The 24,566-nt window shown below is 46.0% G+C and overlaps 1 protein-coding gene across 5 annotated transcripts in view; it reads left to right on the top strand.

Moving 5' to 3' along the window:
* The window catches only part of Stk24 (serine/threonine kinase 24), a 151,386-nt gene that overhangs the window by 105,018 nt on the left and 21,802 nt on the right, over positions 1–24,566 (top strand). For all 5 annotated transcript variants that reach the window (XM_010604573.2, XM_010604572.2, XM_010604571.2 and 2 more), the window contains exon 3: positions 22,679–22,735. In XM_010604573.2, the coding sequence (XP_010602875.1) occupies positions 22,679–22,735 (57 nt within the window). The remainder of the gene's footprint in view (positions 1–22,678; positions 22,736–24,566) is intronic.

The following is a 24,566-nucleotide window of genomic DNA, read 5'->3' as shown; positions in this document are numbered from 1 at the left end:
CTTTCAGTCTGTGGGCTTCTTTTTGCACTAGGTGTGTTTCTTGTAAACAACATATTGTTGGATTTTGCTTCTTAACCCATTCTGCCAGTCTGTTTCTTTTGATTGGTGAGTTGAGGCCATTGACATTGCTGTTATAACTGATATGTACTGACTTATTATTGACGTGTTATTGACCTTTTGTTGACTCTTTCTACTTTTTCACCTTCTCCTTTTAGTTTCTTGCCTTGCCTATTTGATTTGTTCTGTTGGGCCTCATGGTGATGTTGCCTTCATTGTCTTTTTCTAGGATCTTGTTTAGAATTGCTTGTAGTGCTGGTTTGGTATTCACGTAGTTTCTCAGGTGTTCTTTGTCTTGGAAGTGTCTTATTTCCCCATCCATTGTGAAAGAGAGTTTTGCAGGATGCATCAGTCTAGGTTGGAGGTTGTTCTGTTTTAGTACTTGAAATATCTCATTCCAGGCTGTCCTTGCCCCAAGGGTTTGTGTTGAAAAGTCTGCTGTGATTCTGATGGGCTTTCCTTTGCATGTGATTTGTTTCTTTTCTCTTACTGCTTGTAGTAGTGTGTTCTTCTGTTGGGTTTCTGGGATCTTGATTATTATATGTCTAGGTGTAGATTTTTTTTTGATTGTAGGTAGTTGGGGTCCTATATGCCTCACTTATCTGAATGTCAAATTCTTCCCCTGTTTGGGCAGTTTTCGGTCATTAATTCTGTGAACAGCTTTTTTAAGTCACTTGTATTTTCTCCTGCTACTTCATGGATTCCTGTCAGTCTTAGGTTAGTCTTCTTTGCATCATCTAGGAGTTGTTGAATCGATTTCTCATGATCTCTTACTCTTTTTAAGAGACCTCTCTTTTCCTGGTCACTGACTGCAATCTTATCTTCTCTATCTGAGATTCTATCTTCGCATTCTTTTATTGTGTTGCGTACACTTTCAATGGAGTGTTTAATCTGGATATCTGTTTGAATCTGTTTTATGGATTCCATTTCTTCCCTATGTTGGGTGTTTATTGTTTCCATTTCTTTCTTATGCTGGGCCTTCATGGCTTCTATCATGGTCCTGAGCTCATCTATTTTTTTTGTCAGTTTCTGTTCTAGAGTCTCAAATCACGACTTTCATTTTGCTCATCATCTCTATGGTTATCTGGGAAATTATTTGTGTTTTGAATTTTTCTAGAGCCTGATTGATCTGTTTTGTCACTTCCTTTGCTTTGAGTTCAGGGTGTCCTGGTGGTTCACTGTTGGCCTTTTCATCTTCATTTGCCCTACTGTTTGCCATTGGTGAACTGGAAGTCTGTCTTTGTGTCTTACTGAAGTGTTTTCTCATTTTTATTTTTGTTGTCAGACTGTCCTTGGTTTAATCTCTGGGTTATCACCCAAATCTTCCTGATATTGTTGCGCCCTAGCTTCTGGGTCTCTAACGACTCACAGACGTTCTCATCTCCATAACATCAGAGAAAACAGCCCATCGAATCAACCACAATCCTTTATCCCAACCAGCAACACAATATGATCAAGCACAACTTGGAAACTGACCACCTGTGGTAGTCACTAGTCTTTCACCCTTAAACCATTTGAATTAAATTGAAATTAAGAAGCAGTCCAAAACATGTCTGCAGTGAACAAACTTTTCAATATAGCAAGCATATTTACCATTTAGGTTGGGGGCTCAGACAGAGCAAGGATGCAAGACCCCTGATCTCAGTTAGCTGATGGCTGAACCCCATGATGCAGACTGACCTCGGGTTGCAAGGCCCAGATTGAGTTCCCCAACCTTCTGAATGGTTGAACTCCACACCATTCTGCTACAGGTTTCCCACGCCCTTTCTTTAAAGATATTCAATGTTGGGAGCTCAGAAAGGTACCCTCTACGACCACCTCTACCTCTGCAGAGTGGGCCCAAAGACTGGCTCAATCAGGAGGTCTGAGAGTGCGTGTGCGGCGGGGGGGTTGTGGGGGTTCAGGGGCACCCGCGCAACTACCTTCCTGGTGTTGGAGTGATGGCTGCTCCCGGTGGGGAAGGCATGGCTATACTTCCCCTCTTTGGATCAGGGCCCAGGTAGCCCTCCTGGTGCTGGAGCGATGGGCTCCTGGTGGGGAAGGCGTGGCTTGGTTTAATAAATTTTAATTGTCTTTGGTTGACTTGGTGTGAGTTTGGCTTCCTTGACTATAGGCTTCCATCTTGGATCTAATGCCTCCTGCCTGTCATGATGAATGGGGTCAGTAGTGATGACTCAGTGGCAAAGCTGATTATAGACCAGGGCTCACGGAGACGGATCGCCTGCGCTTTGTGTTATGTGAAAGCTTTTTTTCTCTTGCTCCTAGCTGAGGGCGGAGCATGGGTTTTAGAGTCATCTTTGATTGTGTATTTTCAGCACATGTGATGAGGTGGAATTGGCTTGTGTTGAACTGCTTGGTAGCGAATGTGGGTTCCTTAAAAGTAACCACCACTGTGTGGCCCTCCTCTGAGAAGGAAGCACTGTTGGCTCACTTTCTACATGAGGTACAGCATGGAGACTTTTCATTGTCTTCCACCTTCCTTACTTCTATGTGGATCTGTACTTTGGAACACTTTTCCTTCTGGAAATGGAGTTTCCATTCAGAGGAGGACAGGCTTGTCCCCGGAAGAAAGGGGCTTGTAGATGCAAGATGCAAAAGCACAATGATTTCTTCCATTGCAGGGGGGCCAGCTTGCGGTAAGAACTTGGCTTTAGAAGACCTTCGGGTGTCAGTGGCTCCCTACCCTGGGGTGGATGGCGGTGCTATGGGACCGATGTGGCCACGCCCTTGGAGGTCAGCTGCTCTGTCAGCACTGCCCAGACCCACCTGCACCTTCCTCCATCACCCACATCTTGCACACCTGCTCGGAGATCTGGACTGTTTCCTCTGCTTCCAGCTGGATTCCCAGTGCCAGCCTCATCTTACAGCCGTGTAGCAGTTGTCCTTGTGTTTGGGTCTGGAGACCGTTGTTCCCTTGACCCCAGACTTTATTTTAGGTGTGGGCCCTTGAGGGGTGTTCATGGTGGGCAGACAGGCCCAGCCCGCAGAACTGCTTGGCACTGAGGCCACACACAGGTACTGGCCAGGCAGTGGTTACCTGAGTCCAGGCTCTGCTGGTTGTGACACATGGTGGTATTCGGGAGACACAGGATGGGGAGCGGCCAAGGTTGGGGCAGAATTAGAGCTGCCAAAGCCTCCCCTGTCTGTGTCTTCGTGTTTCCATAGGCTTGGGGCTGGAGAGGGAGTTGCACCCGTCTCGTGGTAGAACTGTAAGCAAATGTCAGTCATCGGTAGGGGACCAGCTTGAACCATGCAGTAGTGTGCCCGCCAAGGCTCGTACTTACTACTCGAGGGTGTGGGTCTATTCCTGTGTGCAATGCCCACAGGGGAGTTCGCGTCCTGCCCCTCTCCACTGTCCCGGTTGCCCCACCCTTGCTGGCTGAGGAAGAGGTGGGGTGGGCCTTGCCCAGCCTCAGGGCGTCCCCATAGCTTTGTGGACCCAGAGTGGTGGGGAGCTGGTGGCCATTGCAGGGAGCAAACAGGGCCAGTGGAATCTCCTACTTAGGGCCCTCTGAGAGGCTGCACCAGCAGTTGGAGCTGTTTTTAGTCACTTTGGTTAATTAGAGACTAGAGTTTGAAGCCACACATGAGGTGTGAGAGTGTGATGTAAATATTGTGGGAGCCCTCTGTTGAGGTTTCCGTCTCTTATTTTCTTGTGTCCTCATTTCAGAGTCGTAGCAATAATTTGAATGCCGTGCATGGTGTGCACGCCTGTAAGTCTCAGCACTCAGGAGGCTGAGGCAGGAGGATCATTGCTAATTTGAGGCCAAACTGCGCTACATAGTGAGTTCAAGCCTAGCCTAAGTTTGAGAAAATGAGACCCTGTCTCAAAAACAAAAGCCCCCAAAGTTGTAGCAATAACTTAATAATCAGGTCAGCTCTGGACAGTGTGGTGGCTGTTGTGATGTGGGTTTGCATGCTATGCTCATCGTAGGTGGTGAGAAACGGTGACCACACTTGAGGACTTGGAGGCATTGGAATTCAATTTAATTAATTTATTTTTTGGTACCGAAGATTAAACTCAGGACCACACTCAGGCAGGTGTGGGTGCCACAGAGCTAAATCCCTGGCTCAGAGGCATGGCATTTTGAAAATTGAGGTTGGGCTGGGGATTTCGCTCAATGGCCACCATGCTTATCTCTCAAGCTCAAGGTCTTCAGTTTGGTCCCCAGTACTTGGGGGGGGGCGGAAATAAAAGAATAATAATAATAAAAAAACCGTGAGGTATACAGTCTTATAACGTGGCGTATTGAGCTGGCCATGGTGGCACATAGCTGTAATACCAGCACACACCTTGTCCCAGGAGTCACAAAACTTGGTGCCACTCACTTCCACTGTGTGTTACGGAGCTGGGCCCAGTCAGTGTCTGTGGAGTCACCTGCTGAGCTCCTGGATGGGTTGGGGTGGTGGAGTGGGGAGGAGGCCGCATTCCCAGAGGACCCCCCCCCCATCAAATAAGTCTGCATGTGCTGGCTGGGGCAGGTGTCTGTCAGAGTGTTCGAGCTTTGACTGGGAGGCACACTTTGTGTGCCGCATTTGCTGAAGTTCTTCATGGCTGTCCTCCCACCCAGCATAATGGTAAATCTCACTCCTCTGCCAGTCTGTGGCTCGGGATCCCTCTTCCAGCAGCTTCTCCAGCCAGTGCACCAGGCAGGTGAGCACCACATCGGGGTCAGAGGCTAAGCTGGCACCGAGTGCAGTCGGCACTCTGGGTCCCCAATTCCACACCTCTGGGATCAGAACTATTTAAAAATTACATCTGGGGCCGGGGATTTAGCTCAGTGGTTCGGTGGCCTGCCTTGCAAGCGCAAAGACCCGAGTTCAATCCCTGGTACCAAAATAAATAAATAAAAATAAAAATTACATCTGTATTGAGTTTTTCCTTTGTCACCATCTCCTGAACAGTATAGTATTACACCTGTGTACGTGGCGTTTTTGTTGGGTTGGGTGCCAGAGGAAGCACAGAGGTGACCAGGTAGTAGGGAAACGTGGATCGGTTATGTGCAAATACTCTGTCATTGGAGATCAGGGATCAGCACCTACATGTTTGTGTGTCTGGTCCTGGAGCCAGGCCCCTACGGCCTCTGCAGTATCTTTCTGTGGTCCTCTACCATTTTCCAATGTGTAGAAACATAAGTGCTTTTAAAACTTGATGAAAGGACAAAGGACTAAACATGAAAACAATTGCTGAAATAACATGTTACTATTTTAAATACTTTATTCTTTATTAAATAGTTAGCGAAGTGATACTGTGGGGTTTGACAGAATATAAGGTGTAAGGAATTTGTGAATGTCCTGTTACTTAGGAAACAGTGTAATTTCAGCACAAAGGAAAATCATAAGTTGGGTCTGAAGTAGGTTAAACTCTTAGAGATTGAGGGGTTCTGATAAAGCTCATGTTACTCTGGAAGTTTTCTTTCTTTTTTTTTTAATTGAGTTTATTGGTACATTTTAGGTATACAGTACAGTTACATTCATCATTGGGATCTTGGTCTTGGTTCTCATTTTTTCCTTGTCCCTGCCCTCCCTTCATCCCCTCCTTCTCTCCCCATTTACAAACACTTTTTCTTTCTTTCTCAATTCTTCTGGAAATCTTTGTACAGCTTTCCCTGAGATTTTTCTCTACTTGGGTGGGCGTGGCTCACCTTCCTGGTTTGCCCTGTATAGTTAGGAAGTGGGTCACTTTTGGGAGCCAGCGGTGCTGCTTTGAGGGTGAAGCAGTGACCCTGGCCTTCAGCTCTGCCCACCGGACCCGGCTTTTCCCCACCAGGGCTTTGTGTCCCCATGGCCTTCTTTATTGCGGTCACTGCTGGGTGGATGGCTCACTTCCCTGCACATTCTTGGCACAGTCATCTGGTCCAGATCTCTGTGGCTGACCTGGCCCCTGCCTCGGCTTCAGATCCACAGGGAGACAGCTCCCCTAGCCTGCCCTAGGGAGCTTCACTTCTGGCCTGTTGGGTGGATTCCTTCCAGCCCTGAGCCACAGGCTCCCTGTCCCAGGGATTGGTGAGAAGGTGTGCATTTCACCCGGGGTTACTGTTTGGAAGCAGGATCACAGAAGTGCAGATGTCCTGTTCCCACCACAGAGCTTGCTGATTTAAAGTCCTAGGTGCAAGGATTCTGTTGTTAGGCCATGCATCTGCACACCTTGGAAATTCTTGATGAGAGTGTGGAAGCTGACTGGTGATCTGGGGTAAGTGGAGAGTAGAAAGGTGGTTGGTTACCAGAACCAGGGGAGGCAGGGACGGGGAGACTGGCTAATGGGTATAGGGTGCAGCTGGGTAGGAGGGATGATGTCTAAGGTTCCGTAGTATAGGGGGATCATTGACAGTGATTAATTGAACATTTCAAAACAGGATTTTGCATGTTCCTAATGCAAAGAAACCTCCGTTGTCTGTGATGGTAGATAAGTCAGGCACCCTGATCTGATCATCACAGTTCGTACACGTGGATTGAAATGTCATACTTACCCTCTACATATGCACAATTACTATGTGTTGATTACAAATAAAAGCAAGTGCTTCACAAAGGTGAATATGGTAAGGACTATTTTCAGGGAACTGTATTGAAGGCCCTCAGAGATCACTGTTGGGCTCCTGGAGACCCAGAACCTAGAAACACGGTAACAGAACATTTCCCCAGCAGCTGTTCCCTCAGGGCCTGCCTTCCTGCCCATCCTGTCCTGGCCACTCGTGTGGCACCTCCTGGGGCTCTGCAGCCAGGACCCCGGACCACTATCTGCCCTCTCCTGGGACAGAGGAACATTGTCTCATGCCTGTTGTGCGGCTCCCAGGGAGGGAGGCTTCAGAGCAGAGCACTGAAGAGGGAAGCAGGGGTGTGACTGGTGCGGCTGTTGGAGCCAGAGTGCCAGGGACTAGGAAGCCAGAGTTTGTGTGAGGAGCGGGTCTGGCCGTTGGGCACACTCCTGCCTCGGGGCTCTGTGCCACCGCTGGCCTGGGCTGGAAAGAATGCGGGGTAACATTGCTTTCTGGAGACACTGGTCCCAACACGGTGCGCTCTACGTGTGGTAAGGCTTGGAAGGGAGCGTGGAGTGCGCACTGGGAAATGATGTGATCTGTCGGCTTCATCATCTGTTTCGGGAGTCTCTGAGTTGCTTTCTTAGATTTTGGCTAGTTATTTTAAACATGATTAATTTTAGCGTTGCTTCCAACTGTCCTGTTCCCATGCTGCTTATTTATATTTTGCTATTTCTTGGCTTGCATCTATTATACGTCTGAAGAAAATGGGTTTTGGATTTATGATTCCCTTCCAAGTTGCGCGTACCAGGGAAGCAGCTCAGTGGTGCTGTACCTGCCTGGCAAGCACAAGGTACCGAATTTGTTCCCTGGTACCAAAACAAAACAAAACAAAAACTCACTTCAAAGTTGTGCAGATATACTAAGTAGCATCTGTGAAAAGAAGAAATCCATGTAAATTTTTATAAACATGATCAGTTGCATAGCTCTTTGGAATAATAATTTCTCCAGATACTTGTAAGTTGGATTATTATTTGGTTTGGGGAGGAGGCCTGGCATTCTGGAGAAGAGCCAAGTTGTCAGTCCTGGGCTTGGGAAGGGTTTTGGTCTGAGGGACTTGGAGTTGTCATTTTTTCTGGTTACAGGGAGAATTGCTGGTGACAGTGGCTCCCTGGGGCCTAGTGACACTGGGACATCACTTTTCCCTTGTGTGGTAGCTCATACCCTCCCTTTTTTTTCCAGGAGAATTCCCTTCGTCTGAGCAATAGACAAAAGCTGTATCCATGTGACTTGGGCTAGGATTGTTAACAATTCTCTCTTAACTCACTTGCTGCCCTGCCAAGCTTGAGAAATCATATTTGTTTATTCCAAACTTGAGATGAGGCTCTGCTCGGTTCTTCTGTGCATGCTGGCTGCCTCTTGACTAGCAGAGCCAGCGTGTCGCCAAGTGCTGGGCTGGACTCTAGGGGACTCGTCCCTCCCTCACGCAGGGCAGCCACTCTCCAAGGCTCTTGCCATTTGGAAGCTGTTGGCTGCATCCCTGCTGGCCAGGCACAGCTGCAGCCTGGGGAGAGGGAGAGGCACCGCTGTTTCCTCCAAGAGTACTTTCTGTACTGAGTAACTGCCCTATGCCTCTGGGGAAGCCGTGATATCCGGCTCCAGTGCGACTGTGGAGGAAAGTAAAAACTCTTTCCTTTCCTTTCCTTTCCTTTCCTTTGTTTTGTTTTTTTGGTATTGGGGATCGAACTTAGGACCTGGCACTTGCAAGGCAGGCGGCGGCACCACTGAGCTAAATACCTGGCCCTCTTTACTTTATTTTGGATGGATTAAACAAACCAGCAAGGAAATCCTTGCTTTGACATCTCAAGGGAATACTTTTTGTTTTAGAATTGTTTATGGAAAAAAACTGTGGGCTCAGAGAGGAAGAGAATATAAAATAACTGCTTTGCACTGCTTCTGAGGAGAGGGACTGGATCCCTCTTCTCTTCTGAACACTTTGTCCTGGTGTAATTGAAGAAAGTCTCTGGGGACACTGGATGGCCCCATTTTAGGCTTTTTCTACCCAGAAAGCTGAATGGAAGTAAATTTCCAGTTAGGCTAAATATTTTACTTCCACAAACAAAGACTCGGCTATTGTCTGGCCGATGTTGACTACACTTCACACAACTATGTGTTCACTACACATAGTTTAATTTCTAGTTTTTGTTTCGTATACTTAAACCTGTGACTGGAACATCCAAACAGCTGATGTATACAGATAAAATAATTATGTTACAGAGTTTCTTCTCTCAAACCCCTACATTTCTGAGTAGGTATCATGAAACACCATGTAATAGGGGAGGTGGCAGGTCTGAAGCAGATTATGTGAGGAGAGCTGCTTGATACTCAAAGAGAAGACCGTTCCTGGGGAGGAAAGTGTTCAGGAGGCTTCAGGAGGCTCAGAAGCGCACTGTGAGGTTCAGGCATTTGGGGAAATGATACCTGCTTCTAAGTATGAAAAGCAGACTTCGAGTCCCAGGCCCTTTACTGACCCCTGTCGGAGACACCCAGAAGTGTCATGATTGCTGTGTACTGTGCCCGGTTAGCTGGGAACCAGACAGAGCATCCGGACCGTCTGCTTTCGAGCCTGTGCTTGTGCCGTGTGGGTTCTGTGGGCTGTGACAGGGTCTCCACACCAAGGCAGACGCGGGCAGAGTTTGGCGGTGGTTCCTGCCAAGTTTGGTGTCTCCTCACCACTCCCAGGTGTGCCCTGCCCCGGACCTGGTGCCTGCCCTTGGGGTCACATGACCCAGGTACATTTGCCTATGTGCAGTTATTCTTTGATAATGACTGTATACCACGAACCTGTCCCTGTAACCGACTGTCCACTCTGAAAAAGTATTGGGCAGAAAATAAAGATGAATGAAATGGCCGAAAGGGACCAGAACCCAAGGATTCAGACCCTAGGAAAGATAAGCCAGGGCAAGGAAGTGTTCAGCAGGCTAGCAGTATGGAAGGAAGTACCCTCCAAGCCCCTTAGCTCTGGGTCCAACCCTACCAGCAGCAGTGAAGCATAAATAGGAATTTGCCAATCATGCGCTTGAAATCCAGGGTCTCTGAAAATCTACCACCTGCCTTAGGATGCTATGAAAAACATTTCTTTAGGGGCTGGGGATTTATTTAGCTCAGTAGTTCCGCTGCCTGCCTTGCAAGTGCAAGGTCCTGAGTTCAATCCCAGTACCAAAAAGCAGCGAAAAAACAAAACAAAAACAGCACTGCATTAAATTTTCAGCGAAACACCAGAAAGTCTTAGATTTTTCTTACCCACGCTCACACTGACTTGGCCTTGCTTGACCTCTTTTTTTGGACTTTGTCTTACTGAGTCATCAATCACTTCTTTGGTTTTTATGATTCTGTGATTGATGTGTGGCATATTTAACCATTCAGACTTTTACCTAGCACAAAGGTAGTCATGTAATCGTTAGACCTGTTTCACTTGTGCAGAAGGAACCGCAATACGGAGGTGTAGAACTTACCCAGCTTAGCATTCTCTTTTTTCTTTTTATTGAGTTTATTGGTACAATCTAGGTATACAATACAGTTACATTCATTATTGGGATCCTGTACCTTTACATAATAGGTCTTGATTCTCATTTTTCCCCTTGTCCCTGCCCTCCCTTCACCCTCTCCTCCCCTCCCCATTTACAAACACTTTATTTCCATTTTTTCAGTTTCTCATGTTTTTTTTCTCTCCCTTATTACCTTTCCCCCTCCCTTCCCACTTTCCCTACACCTTTAGCCCTTTACTTCCTATTTCACATTATTAATTATCTCATTAGGATCCTGTGTACTATTATAGTTTTTCACACCAGAGAAAATATTCGGTGTTTCAGTTAAAGAAATCTCTGTATGAACATTAAAAGTAGGGAATCCTAAAATAAAACTAAAAAAGAAAGTAAAAGAGAAAAGGCAATGATGTAAGATTAAAATAATACTTAATTCTGAAGATGAAAATGGTCCCTTAACATATTTAAATTGCTTCTTGCTGTTGTAGTCTTATCTTATTCTTTCTCTCATTATTTAGAGAATACTTTATTAGTTTCTGCAATCAAACCCACGTAAATATGACCTGACATATTTAGTACAGTGCGTTACCCCTGTACAAATGAAAAAAAAATTAACATTTCTAGACCAATATGGCTGTCCATTTCTGTACAATGCCAACTCAACACAGTAAATTGGTATAACTTTTTCCAAAGTTGACAACACCGTTAAAGTTTCCCAAAATTCAATTTATATGTATGTATATATATATTTATATAAAAAGACTAATAATAGCAGTATGTTATGCATCAATAGCAGCAACAGGTTTTCCAGGTTCTGCAGTCATCTGAACAAAATTATAGACATTCAGCACACTCCATTAAAAAAACAAAAATAATAAAACAAAGAGAAGAATAATATCCAGAAAACAGCAAAGTTCTGTTGCTGTTGTGGTACCTGGCACCATTTTTTTTTTTATTAGCATCTTAATCATGATCTGGAGAGAGAACATTCTAGAGTAACATCATTAAAAATAGCTCTGATAAAGCATGGTCATTACTACATATCATAAAGCAGGTACAAGATATTTTACATTCACAAAGGTATGATACAGTACTGTCCTACATCTATAATACTAGAATCAGTTTTGGTTTGAAATTTACTGTGTCTGCAAATAAGATTGCTACCCCTGCTTTTTTCCGGGTTCCTGTCACATGGAGAATTGTTTTCTATCCTTTCACTTTCAGTCTGTGGGCTTCTTTTTGCACTAGGTGTGTTTCTTGTAAACAACATATTGTTGGATTTTGCTTCTTAACCCATTCTGCCAGTCTGTTTCTTTTGATTGGTGAGTTGAGGCCATTGACATTGCTGTTATAACTGATATGTACTGACTTATTATTGACGTGTTATTGACCTTTTGTTGACTCTTTCTACTTTTTCACCTTCTCCTTTTAGTTTCTTGCCTTGCCTATTTGATTTGTTCTGTTGGGCCTCATGGTGATGTTGCCTTCATTGTCTTTTTCTAGGATCTTGTTTAGAATTGCTTGTAGTGCTGGTTTGGTATTCACGTAGTTTCTCAGGTGTTCTTTGTCTTGGAAGTGTCTTATTTCCCCATCCATTGTGAAAGAGAGTTTTGCAGGATGCATCAGTCTAGGTTGGAGGTTGTTCTGTTTTAGTACTTGAAATATCTCATTCCAGGCTGTCCTTGCCCCAAGGGTTTGTGTTGAAAAGTCTGCTGTGATTCTGATGGGCTTTCCTTTGCATGTGATTTGTTTCTTTTCTCTTACTGCTTGTAGTAGTGTGTTCTTCTGTTGGGTTTCTGGGATCTTGATTATTATATGTCTAGGTGTAGATTTTTTTTTGATTGTAGGTAGTTGGGGTCCTATATGCCTCACTTATCTGAATGTCAAATTCTTCCCCTGTTTGGGCAGTTTTCGGTCATTAATTCTGTGAACAGCTTTTTTAAGTCACTTGTATTTTCTCCTGCTACTTCATGGATTCCTGTCAGTCTTACGTTATTCTTCTTTGAATCATCTAGGAGTTGTTGGATTGATTTCTCACGATCACTTTAGTTTTTAAGAGATCTCTCTTTTCATGGTCACTGACTGCAATCTTCTCTTCTATATCTGAGACTCTTATCTTCGCATTCTTTTATTGTGTTGCGTACACTTTCAATGGAGTGTTTAATCTCCTGGATATCTGTTTGAATCTGTTTTATAGATTCCATTTCTTTCCTATGTTGGGCGTTTATTTTTTCCATTTCTTTCTTATGCTGGGCCTTCATGGCTTCTATCATGGTCCTGAGCTTATCTATTTTTTTGTCAGTTTCTGTTCTAGAGTCTCGAATCACGACTTTCATTTTGCTCATCATCTCTATGGTTATCTGGGAAATTATTTGTGTTTTGAATTTTTCTAGAGCTTGATTGATCTGTTTTGTCACTTCCTGTGCTTTGAGTTCAGGGTGTCCTTGTGGTTCACTATTGGCCTTTTCATCTTCATTTGCCCTACTGTTTGCCATTGGTGAACTGGAAGTCTGTCTTTGTGTCTTGCTGAAGTGTTTTCTCATTTTTATTTTTGTTGTCAGACTGTCCTTGGTTTAATCTCTGGGTTATCACCCAAATCTTCCTGATATTGTTGCACCCTAGCTTCTGTGTCTCTAATGACCCACAGACGTTCTCATCTTCATAACATCAGAGAAAACAGCTCATCAAATCAACCTCAATGCTTTATCCCAGCTGATACAATCGTCAACACATTAAGATCAAGCACAACTTGGAAACTGACCACCTATGGTAGTCACTAGTCTATCACCCTTAAATCATTTGAATTGAATTCACATCAAGAAGCAGTCCAGAACATGTCTGCAGTGAACGAAATTTCAATGTAGTGTATTTACCATTTAATTGCTCAGACAGAGTGACGATGCAAGACCCCTGGTCTCAGTTAGCTGATGGCTGAACCCCATGATGCAGACTGACCTCGGGCTGCAAGGCCCAGATTGAGCTCCCCAACCTTCTGAAAGGTTGAACTCCACACCGTTCTACTACAGGTTTCCCACGCCCTTTCTTTAAAGATGTTCAAAGTTGGGAACTCAGAAAAACACCCTTGATGACCGCCTCTGCCTCTGCAGAGTGGGTCCAAAGACTGGCACAGTCAGGAGATCTGAGAGTGCGGGCAGGTGTGTGTGTGTGTGTGTGTGTGTAAGGGGAGTTTTTACCTTCCTGGCACTGGAGCGATGGCGGCTGGGGCAGGAGAAGGCATGGCTCTCCTCCAGTTTAGCATTTTCTGACCTTTGGCTATGATTGCTCTTGAATGAGGAAAGGTGTACTGGAAGAAAGAAAATTCTCCCCACCTCCCAGGACACAGAAGCTTTCCGTGAATAGATTTGTTATTTTGTGTCAGATTTATGTTGAAAGGGGGACATCTCCGTATCTGCCCCGGGGATTCTTAATTACTCAGGCACAGAGACAGCTTTGTGTTAAGACTGCAAGAAGAGCATTTTATGGAATACCTAGGTTCTTTCCAACATATTAAAAGAACGTGAGAACAAAAATTCTTAAACTTTGCTTGATGGGGTGGAGACTGTGAATGCCTTAAATTATAAGTACACATTTGTAAATCGATGTTTTTTTATGACAGATTGGAGTTTGCTGGCTTCTCTATCAAAAGAAACTGATTAAAACAGTTAAAGTCTTACTATAAAGTATTTTCCTTACTGGGATTCTTTAGAAATTATTAGTCTGAGCTTTTGTCACACTGGTTCTTGTTCAGGCTTCTGACTTGATGTCAGATTTGAGTTCCTGCTCCTGCCTTTCTTGCTATCTGACCAGAGATCTTAATTTGTAAAATGGAGAATGACAGTTACCTAACGAGACAAATTATTGAGAGAATTAAAAGTATTCTTGAAGAGGCTGTTTTGTAAAATGGAAAGTGCCACCACCACATGGTGGTGAGATGGTGCTGGGCATCCTGCCTCCCTGAAGGCAGAAGGGAATGAGGAAGACCCTATCCTAAGGAGCATGGGGCCACCCACGGGGAAGGACTCGGTGGCTTCCCCTGTCCCCTCTGTAACGGTGTAGCCCTTTTCCACAGGTCCTGAGTTGCTAGGGGCCAGGCAGGCAGGATGAGAGAAAAAGAGATGTAAAAATTTCAATACATTGTATGGAGACTGTCCACCCCAGCATATTTGTTTCCAAAAAAGAAAAGAAAAATAGATAACATACTCATCTGCAAATACAGAAATAGAGCTGTGTGTGGTGATGTACACCTGTGACCCCAACACTCAGTAGGCGGAGATAGGGGGACCTCTATGAGTTCAAGGCCAGCCTAGGCTATACAGTGAATTCAAGACAACCCTGTACTGCATAATGAAAAAATAAATAAATAAATAAATAATAAAGTAAAAAATATTTTTAAGCAGTGAAAGAGAAAAATCATTACAGACAAGGGAAAAAATTTAGACGCACATAAAATATAGAATTTTAGGACAGTAAAGTTGAAAATCTGGAGTGAAAGATAATTTCTCAATAAAAGGAAGGAAAAGTAGGAGGAAAAGGTGGGTAAAGAAATAGATGGATCTATTTCCTCTAATACACACACACACACACACACACACACACACAGATGTACAACAAGAGATTCAAATGATTTTGGAAATGAATGTGCTAGAAGTTGAACCCAGAACCTCATACATCCAAAGCATGACTTCTACCACTGAGCTATGCCTCCAGCCCCTATCTTTTTTTGTTATGGTAACTACAGGTTATCTTTCTTTTTTGTGGTACCAGGGATTGAACTCTGGTCCTTGTGCTTTTGAGGCAGGCAGCAGAACCACTGAGCTAAATCCCTAGCCCTAGAGGTTATCTCTTTAAAAATTATTTCCCATTCTAGTAACTTTGATTAATTATGTATCTATTCTTTTTCTACTTTACTTTAAAAAAAAAAGAAGAAGAAGAAGCTTGAGGACCGAACAGTTTTTGTTTTTAGGTTGGTTGATGAGATTTACAATGCTGTGAATTTTATCTAAAAAAATCTGGCTGTATTATATAGCTTTTACAGTATGTAGTGCTTCCAGTATATTTTTGACTACTTTGTAGTGATGGTTCTGATTTTTTTAAAATTTTTATTTGCTTTGTTTTTGCTGTTTTTGGGTTGTTTCAGGTCTCATTGTACAGTGGTGCTGTAGTTGTTGTTCTGTTAAGTCACCTTCCAGGTGTGGTTTTGATTTTGTTTCCACAGGATTGAGGGCTGAACCTGGGCCCTTCATGCTGAGCTATGGCCTCCAGCCCTTTTGTTTTTTATTTTGAGGCACGGTCTTGCTAAGTTGCCCAGGCCAGGCTGGAACTTGAAATTCTGTGTTTCATCCTCCCAGGGTGCTAGGATTGCAGGCATGAACCACCATGTCTGGGTTCCTTCCATGTTTTAAAATAATCTTTTATTGGCATATATTTGCAATGCATAATTACCAGATTCATTTTGAGAAATTGGTACATACAGCATCCCTACCTATGTTGACTCTTTGGACTTAGACCCACTGCTCAGACTTGTGACCTGTCTTTATGTTTTCTGGGGTACAGTTCTGTATATCCTGTTTATAGGGCCTCAGTGTCTGTATTTGTTACCGTACACCTTGTTTACCCAGTACTATAAATTTTGCTGGTTGTACTGTACAGCACTGTAGTTACACGTTCTGTTGTACATTACAGACCTGCATGTGAGAGTTCCACACATTTCTTTGTTCTGATTATTGTATGTACATACTCTACAATTCCTCAATGACCGTTTCACTTAATGACCTAGTCACAGGAACGGAACTGGGTCATTAAATGAGGGCTGTCTGTATCTGTATGTTGTATCTTGATCCTCTTCCATACCTTTCCATGTTTGATCCATGCCTCCGAATGCTCCAGTCCTGCAGCACCACCCTTCTAATCAGCTTGCAAAATCAGCAGGACCCTCATCTCCGCCACGCTCAGCCCTGAATCTGGCGAAGGGCTCACCTGTTGGCAATTTAGGATTATTTTAGGGTGAGCAGAAGTGTTGATGTGAGAGTGTGGGTGCAGGGCGGCACCCCAGGACCCCCATCTCTTCTCGTCTAGCGGGCTGCTGCACCCCTCCCATCCGGAAGGAACATGGTGAAGACTGAGAGGTGAGGTACGCAGGAGTCCAGCATGGACCCCAGATTTCCTCGGCCACCCCTCAGTCTTCTCTCGGTCTGGACATGGACAGGGTGCCAGAAAGCCTTTTCCGGTGTTGCCTTCTCTGGGGTGACGAGGCGCGATGACACTGGGCGCCTGTGTGCCTGAGCTGCTCGGAGGAAGAAGGCCCAGAGGGATTTAATGCTCTTGTGATTGTGGGGCCTCTGACCAGCTAAGGAGCATCAGGTCAGAGGGGCGGAACCTTGTTTCCCTGGGGTTCAGCGCCCCCGCTTTAGTTAAACATTTGACGGTGATGTGTACAGCTTGTCCAGGAGAAGACTTCCCTGCTTCTGTGGGTTCAGTGCCCGAGGGCCTGCCAATTAAACTGGTAAAAGACAACGGGTTAAGAGGGAAAAAAAGATACTTGCCTGAGGCAGCCAGCAAAAGTGGATGGTGTGTTACATGGGTGAATTTAGCCAGGCAAGGGGAAGCAAGGCTGGTAGGAAGGAACAGAGGTTTCTCTGGGAAGGACAAATGGATTTTTAGGAGACTGAGCAGAAGGAAGGGAAGGGTGTGACTTTTTTTTTCTACACAGGTATGAGTGGCATTTTTGTTGTCTTCAGGTCACATAGCTCCCTAGAGAAGGTATTTGTTGTTGAGGCAGAACTGTTTGTTGCTTCTGTGAGAGGATTTATGGCAGCCTCATTTCCCAGAAGTTGTTGCTTTTGGTCAGATAAGGGAAGCTCAAGAAGGCCTCTTTTTGCATCTGTTACATCTCACGTGCCTGTAGCTTAAAATAGACATCAGGGCACCTCTGGGGTTTGCTGTACCCGTGTTGCTGACACTACATTCCCAGCTGCTCCCCTGCCGTTCCCAGACTGTCCCATCCATGTGGCAGAAACCAGTCCTCGCTGCCTCCCACCACCCAGACGTCCTCTTCCCTACGCTCCACGCTGTTTGTGCTTGGGTCGTCTGCCACAGGCGTAGAATCCTGGGGCCTTCGCAACTCTTTCTTCCCGGACTGGTCTTGGTCCTGCCAGGCTCAGCTTGGATTTTCCGGTGGATCCTCTTCCTGGCCTATCAGGCCGGCAGTGGTTACTCCTCTGTGCGAGTTCTGGTGGTTTCCACCCTTGGGAAATGAGCTTTCGCCTCTGTGCCTCGCTTTGGAGCTGCCCTTGCACGTTTGCCCCATGGGCTGCTGCTGCTCCCCATTGGTGTCTGTGCCTGTGGAACACACGCCATCACCTCTGCCCCAGAGCACAGTGAGGCTTTACTCAGACTACGCAGCCTTCTGGAGCCCAGTGTCCTGTGTCTGTGTCAGTCCACAGGGCGGTCTCATTACAGTTATTTACCTACTCTGTTACCTGTATCTTCTTAGAGGGCGCCGCCTGCTTAACTCACACCTGTAATCCCAGCACTCTGAGAGGCTGTGGCAGGAGGGTCACTGTTTGAGGCCACCTTGGGCAGCTTAGTGTTAGTGAGACGCTGCCTCAGAAACAGGAACGAAAAAGGGTGAGGGATGGAGCTCAGTGGTAGAACGGCTGGGTTGGATTCCCAGTAATGATGGTGGTGGTGGTGGGGCTTTTTAAGAATCTAGATTAGATCTTTTCATACTTCTCACCGGCTTGGTGTTCGGTCAGTGTGCAGTGTACTGGATGAGTCCCTTAAGAAAATGCAGCTCCATGAGACAGAGGAGCAATGACAAAAGCTAAGAAAGAACCAGTCAGAAGGGATTAGGGTCTATCCTGAATACTTGCTATAGTTTAGTCACCACTTCTTTAAAGACTCTCCAGTTGAGATGCCGAGGGCCAGGGTCTTAGACTGTGTTTGGTGTTGGTGAAGGAGGAACACAATTTGAGTCATAAAGTAATGGTAAAAGCGTGACCACCTGTAATGGCCAAGGATGGGGAATGAACACCCATATGTTGTCAGTATCTGTCAGCATTCAGATGGGTCCCCCGCCCAGCAGTTCTCCTCCAGGCGGCGACAGCTGTGAGGATGGCCGTGCACACCCGGCCCCTGTCAGCAGGAGAATGTGTTGGTGGTAACGCCCTGGCCAAACAAAAGCTCTTCTCTCAAGTTTCAGGAAAAAGCGAGACAAACCACAGTGTGGAATTTTGCCACTGGGGCAAAAGATGGGAGATGATGTTGCAGGAATCTGCTTATGTGTGTGTAAAGAGTTGCTGTGAGGTTGCGTACGAGTCTGTGAGAACTGGGGATAGGGCCCAGGGTGGGAGGGGAGCTTCTCCTTCTCACTGTACATTTCGGTCTCCTTTGAACATTTTGACTCCGGAATTAATTTATTAATTAAATGTTATTTTCCTCCTGAGAAAAGTATATCACGAGGTCATTCATAATTTCTATTGAGATCACTTAAAATTTTTTTCTGGTTAGAATCATTTTTGATGCCAGCTGTGGTAGGAGAAGGGTGCCTGTAATCCCGTAACTTGGGCGGCTGAGGCAGGAGACAGTGAGTTGGAGACCATCGTGGGCAGTGTAGGGAGTTCAAGGGCAGCCTGGATTACATAGCAAGACCCTTTCTTAAACAAAGAAAAAAACATTTTGTTTAAAGGTTCTGACGACCCCAAGTCATCCCTGGGAAGGCTGAGTGAGGAGGACCCTGGTCCTCCAGCTCCGTCTGGAGATGACACACGTGGCCCTGCCTCCGAGCAGCCTGGCCAGGCTTCCCTTCCCTGGCACTCTCGCCTCAGTGCAGGGTGCGCATGAATCCTGTTCCAGGTTTACTTTTGCCCAGAAACTGTTGAGTCTTGTTAATTAGGCCGATTTAGTTTTACTAGGTTATTTCAGGGCATTTATGGGCACCATGCTGATAAAGCTCAGGGTGCTTTGTATTGGTGCAGCTCCTTGAACTTTACGAGGTGCTTTTACTTCATGATCTCATTTTACTGTCGCGTGACTTGTGAGGTTTGAAGTATCCCTTCTCCTTCCTGCTGGGAAATGAAGCCAGGGCTTTCCCACTGAGCTATACCCAGCCCTTTTTTATTTTTTATTTTGAGGTGGGGTCTTATTAGCAATTTAGGTTATCTAGGCTGGACTTGAACTTTTGATTCTTGAGCCTCAGCCTCCCTAGATGCTGAGATTATAGGTGTGTTCCACTGTGCCTGGCTTGTTATCATCTATTTACTTATGGGTGAGGAATTCGAAGCTTGAGTGTTTAAGTAACTGGCCTCATGTGCCATAGGGATGATGGTAGTAGTCTTCCGGCTGGAGCTCCAGTGTACAGTGGATCTCCTTACCTGCTCCAAGGTCCGCGTACACACAGCATTGTTTGCAGTGCACACATATGCTTGGTGAAGTTTAACTGATAGTCTCAGTAAGAGACTAACAATAACTACCAATAAAACAGTCGAAACATCGTACTGTGACAAAGAGTTACATGAATGTGGTTACTCTCTGTCCTGAGTCAAGACAAATACTTATGTCTGTGGGCCACTGGTAACCCAAATCCTGGAAAACAAGCTGGGAGGTCTGCTGAGTGTACCCCCTATGTTCTGGGTTCATACCTGCACATTCAACCAGCAGTGGTTTGGAAATGTTGGGGATGGGGCTTTTGTCTGCGCTGAGCATACACAGCCTTTCCCTTGTCATTTTCCTCTGAACAGTGCACACACCTGTCTGCATGGCCTTACAATTGTTCACTGTTGTAAATGACCCGAGATGAGGGAGGTAGAGTGTGTGGGCAGACGGCCGCGTGGAGGTTATAGGCAAGCACTCCACTTTATAGAAGGGACGTGAGCACCTCGGGAGGGCTCATCCGCAAGGGTGACTGTACCCTCTCAGCCACTCTCCTTTCAGGGTTGGTGGTGGTGGGTGTGATTATTTGGGGTGGGGACCTCTGGCCTGCCTGTGAGGTGCAGGCCTTAGGGTGCCAGCCCTGGACAGACAGTTCCACCCATCCTAGTCTCAATCTAATCTGAGCAGAGAAACCATTGACGGGGAGATGGTTGGGAACAATTCTGGCCAGGAGGGGAGGAGCAGGGCAGAACCCACAGCTTCAGGCTACCCTGGACCTGAGAGGAGAGCCGAGGATGCGGGGAATCCTCAGGCAAGTGACACAGGAGCAGTGTGTGGTTGCCTGTGGGAGGTGGCCGGTAAGGGGGTTCTCCGCATCTCTGCCCTGCTGATAACCCTCTGTGACTTCCCACTCCTTAGAAAGCTTTGGCCTTTGTCACTTTGCCTCAGGTGTCTGTCCAGCTGACCCCCCTTGCACTCTCTCCCTGCTTGTTGCCTCCGTGGAGCCTTGGGGGTTGGCTGGGGAGGGAGTAGGGACAGGTACTTAATCAGTGACCCGAATAAGGGCTTGAGGCGTTTCCCAGGTGCCCCGGAATGAGGTGGGGCTTGTGTTTGGGCAGTGTCCCCACCCAACCTATCTGCTCCCCGGGAGGAGCTGGAGAGAAATGGCAGGGCTGGTCTTGTACCTGCTCTTCCTCACCAGGAAAGAAGAGGCCTTTGTTGGAGAAGGTTGGGTTCTGGCCCTGGCCTCTGCCGTTGGCTGTTTAATCCAAAGAAAAGTGTGCCCAGGGATATATATATATATATGTATCCCCCCGTCCTGTCCCTTGAAAAGCAGAATTTGGAGGACTGGATGCTTATTTTACTTCCTGGTGGGTAGCCTCAGTAGTGGGTGTGGGAAGAGAGAAGGGTGGAGCTCTGGAATGCTGAGGACGGGCATAGTCGCTTGTGTTTTATTTCCTGGTGCTGAGTCCCTAAGTTAGCAGATGTCCCACGGTTTCATTAAACCCCTAGCTGCTGAGAGGGAGAGGTAGAGGGAGGGGCTACAGGGCATTCCCACCTTGCTGAGCATCTATCTGCTGGTAGTAAACTTAGTGCTCTGAAAACCAGAGGTTTCAGAGCTGAGTCCAGCTGAAGCCAAATACAAGGCAGTGGGAGTAGAAATCGAAAGTTCCAACGTCTCTCAAAGAAAAACAACACATTTCCTGTGTCATCTGGAAAGAAACTGGCCTTGTGTGGAAAGGTTTACTTCTGGCCTTCAGATAGGATGCTCTTGAAATGCCCAGAAGGAGTGGCCACACCTTCACCAGCAAGTTAGAGACCCAGAAACCTGCAGGCCAGCACCTTCATGATGAGTGGAGGAGCACTGCAGGATGCTCTCTGATAGGAAATAAGTACTCTGGAAGTCAGAAGCAGGCCGCTCTGTACCTGTCATGTAGGTCCTGAGCCCATCGTCCAGGCTCTGAGCTGCCCAGCTCCGTGCTCTTAGTGATCCAGGGCAGTGAAAAACTTGAGAAAGGATTCTGCATACATTAGAACCCGGACTATTCATTTGAGCTGTCTTAGAATTAACTCCACGCAGCAGATTTTGGCTTCATTGTTAAGAGTTTCTTTCACAGACGCAGTGCTTGTGCCAGTGCCTCCCTAAGTGAGTATTAGTCTGCCCGGTGGCCTTTCCTTGAGCACAAAGGCCTAAGACTGTGTGTCTTAGCTCGAGCGAGCTGTTAAGGGCAGTGCAGAGACAGAAATCCAAGAGGAACGTCAGACCTATGCTTGATAAAGTAGTCTGTTTGGGGCAAGGAGCAGGAAGACTGTGAACTTTCCTGACTTGAGGAACTGCAAAAACAAAAAAGTCTGGGCAATTGGAACACATTCCAGAACAAGCTCAGCTCTTGTCTGTGTTGAGAGAACCACAGGGGGATCAGGGTGGGGCTTCCACTGGCAGTCTTTGAATTCACCTCGATCTTCCTGCCTCAGCCTCGCAAGTGCTGGGATCACAGGTGTGGACCACCCTGCCTGGCTGTGCTGTCCTCCTTCAGGACATCTGCAGAGCTTCAGAAAGGAACCTCTTGCTTTTCTTCCACTTTCTTTTTTCAATGAATATGTAGCTGCTCTAAAGTCTGGAGTAAGCAACGAAGATGCAGCTTTAAGTACTGTGGTCCTTCTGTATCCAAAGGGTGGTGCTTGTAGCACAGTGCTAGGTTTCTGGAAAGCTCCCTGGAGGGAGAGTGCCGGGCCTTTGGAGGTGCTGGAAATTGGCTGCCGTTGTGCACAGCAAACAGATTGGTGCACCACATTGGGTGGCCCATTCCCAGGTGCATTGCATTGCCCTCCAGGCCCAGTAGGCATTCAGAGCTGCAGGCCCAGCACGAGGCGCCTCGCTCCCCATCATTGCCTACTTAAAGGTGTTCTGGGCTTGACTTGGCAGCAAGTTCTCAAGCCCTCCTCTACCCGAGGCTCATCAGGAGGTGGTCTAGCGATAGGAGAGTCTTTGTCCCTCTGTGAGGCTCTGGTCTGCAGCAGGGGTCCACCACCCTTGCTGCCCCCAGCTGTTGGAGGCCGATGCGCTGTGTGTATGGTGTCCTTACCCCTACTCACTGTCCATCCTGATGTGAGTTTATGGCGCTTTCTAGAGTTGAAATAGCACAGACAAACTCTCTCCAGTTATGTAAAATATTTTTTCTGCTTCTATTTTAAAAGTAATTCCTTCCTTTTTTGTTTTTCTTTGTGTAGGATACGAAATTGTGGATAATAATGGAGTATCTTGGTGGTGGCTCCGCACTGGATCTGGTAAGTAGTACGTAGGGCGTGTTCTGTACACCCAAGACTTTGTTCTCACTCAATCTGGATAATTCTGTATCCATTACTTTTCAGTCTTTTAAGTGACATGAAAAAAGAACCAAATTATTCTTAATGTGTTTTTGCTTATATGTTATTGAATATGAGGCCTGCCTTAAAAATCTTTTTGTTGTTGTTTTTGAGAAAACGATGAATTCATTCTTAGAAGCAGTGAGGGATTTTGCCCAGAACACATTGTACCTGAGTACAGTTGGCTCGCTTATTTTCCAGAACCAGCCTTTAGCTTTTGTACAGCTGATGACATCATGGTTTCATGTTTCAGATGGTAACTTAGCTCCCAAAATAAGTGTATCACATTTTCATTTTCAGAGTAAGACAGGTGTGATTATCGAGGTATGGCAGGCATCAGGTCTTGGAACAGGGGTCAGGCAAGGAGTTGGATGGGTTCCCACCCTTGCTTCCTGGCAACAGGCATATTTTGTTGGGACAGGCAGGCCCCGGCCAGGTGGTGGCTCCTCCCGTGGCCCTGCCCAGGGAGCCCATTCTACTGCCAGGACTCAGGGAAGGTAGCAGAAGGGGTGGGGTGCTTTGGCTGTTGTGTAAAATGTTCCTTCAAGCTGTGCTTTGAGTGCTCACAAATAAGTAGCACCTGTAAGCATGGCTTGTGTCATCTTTGAAACATAGGGCATATGAAGAAAAAAAAACATGTCACATAGTTCTTAGCATTTGCCATCTCATCCCCTCAGCAGTTAGCATTAAATTCATGTCCCTTAAACCTTAATGACCCGCTTTTAGGTGAGCACTTGAGGCCTGCAGCAGGCTGCAGTAGTCAGCACTGGGCGCCTGCCTGGGGGGACAGTGTGGGGATCACGGGTCTGTGGTTTCCACTGCTGTAATGACAGCTGAAGGAATTCGTGGTTTTTGTTTTTTTTTTCCAGTCTATACAGATCATGCTTGCAAAGAAGGGAATCCCCCTTGAGAGGTTCTTTTTCACGGTAGTAAGAGCCATCAGTAGATTTTTTTGAAGGTAAAATTCTAAAACTGTGTTTGGCTCCAGAAAGCCAATATTACCTGAATTTAGAAAACTACATACTGTTTTAAACCATACAAAAAGAGTCAAAGGGGTTAAAAAGAAAGATTTCAGTTAAAAACAAAACAAAACAAAACAAAAAACCTAGTGTGTATAAGCAGTGGTATTAAAATGAGCAAAAAAACCCAATTGGATACTTTTTTGTTGTCTTTCTTTGGTTCCTTTCCATAAATAAACACACATTACACAAAAAGCTTTTCATTTCTTCACTCTTGGGAAACACTCCAGGAATGCAGAAAATTACCTCCTTTTGTGCAATTAGATTTACTATTATCATAAATGAGTTAAATTTGTGGCACACATAAAGTTACTTGCAGAAACTTTTCCTTTCCCTGATACTAATTCTAGTTTCAGACTGTGTGTTCATTGTTAGTGCGACAGCAGTTTAATTTATCTGATTTGGTGTCAGTGCAGTTTTAGACATTGCTCTTAGAAGGAGGTGTGCAATTCTCCGCTTTGTAGTCCCATGGTGCGAGAGTCCCATCCAGCTGCCAGCTTCTGTGCCGGCATCCCTGGTGACAAGGAGCAGGCATTCCTTCCTGGATCCTCCTGGTCCCTCAGAGTAATGGAGAGGAGAGAAGGCGCTGAGGGGTCAGTGTGCCAGCTCGCAGGCGGACCTGGGCTGGGGATCTGGGTTTGGTAGCTGCGGAGACTGTGGCTGTCCTCCTGACTCCTGCTGTCTGCGTGTGTGTGTGTGTGTGTGTGTGTGTGTGTGTGTGTGTGTGTGTGTGT

This window comes from Fukomys damarensis, unplaced genomic scaffold (assembly GCF_012274545.1).
Source record: "Fukomys damarensis isolate Sample0158 unplaced genomic scaffold, DMR_v1.0_HiC HiC_scaffold_6, whole genome shotgun sequence".
NCBI classification, from domain to species: Eukaryota; Metazoa; Chordata; class Mammalia; order Rodentia; family Bathyergidae; genus Fukomys; species Fukomys damarensis.
Note: the sequence above shows the minus strand (reverse complement) of the source record. Positions and strands in the feature narration are given on the sequence as shown.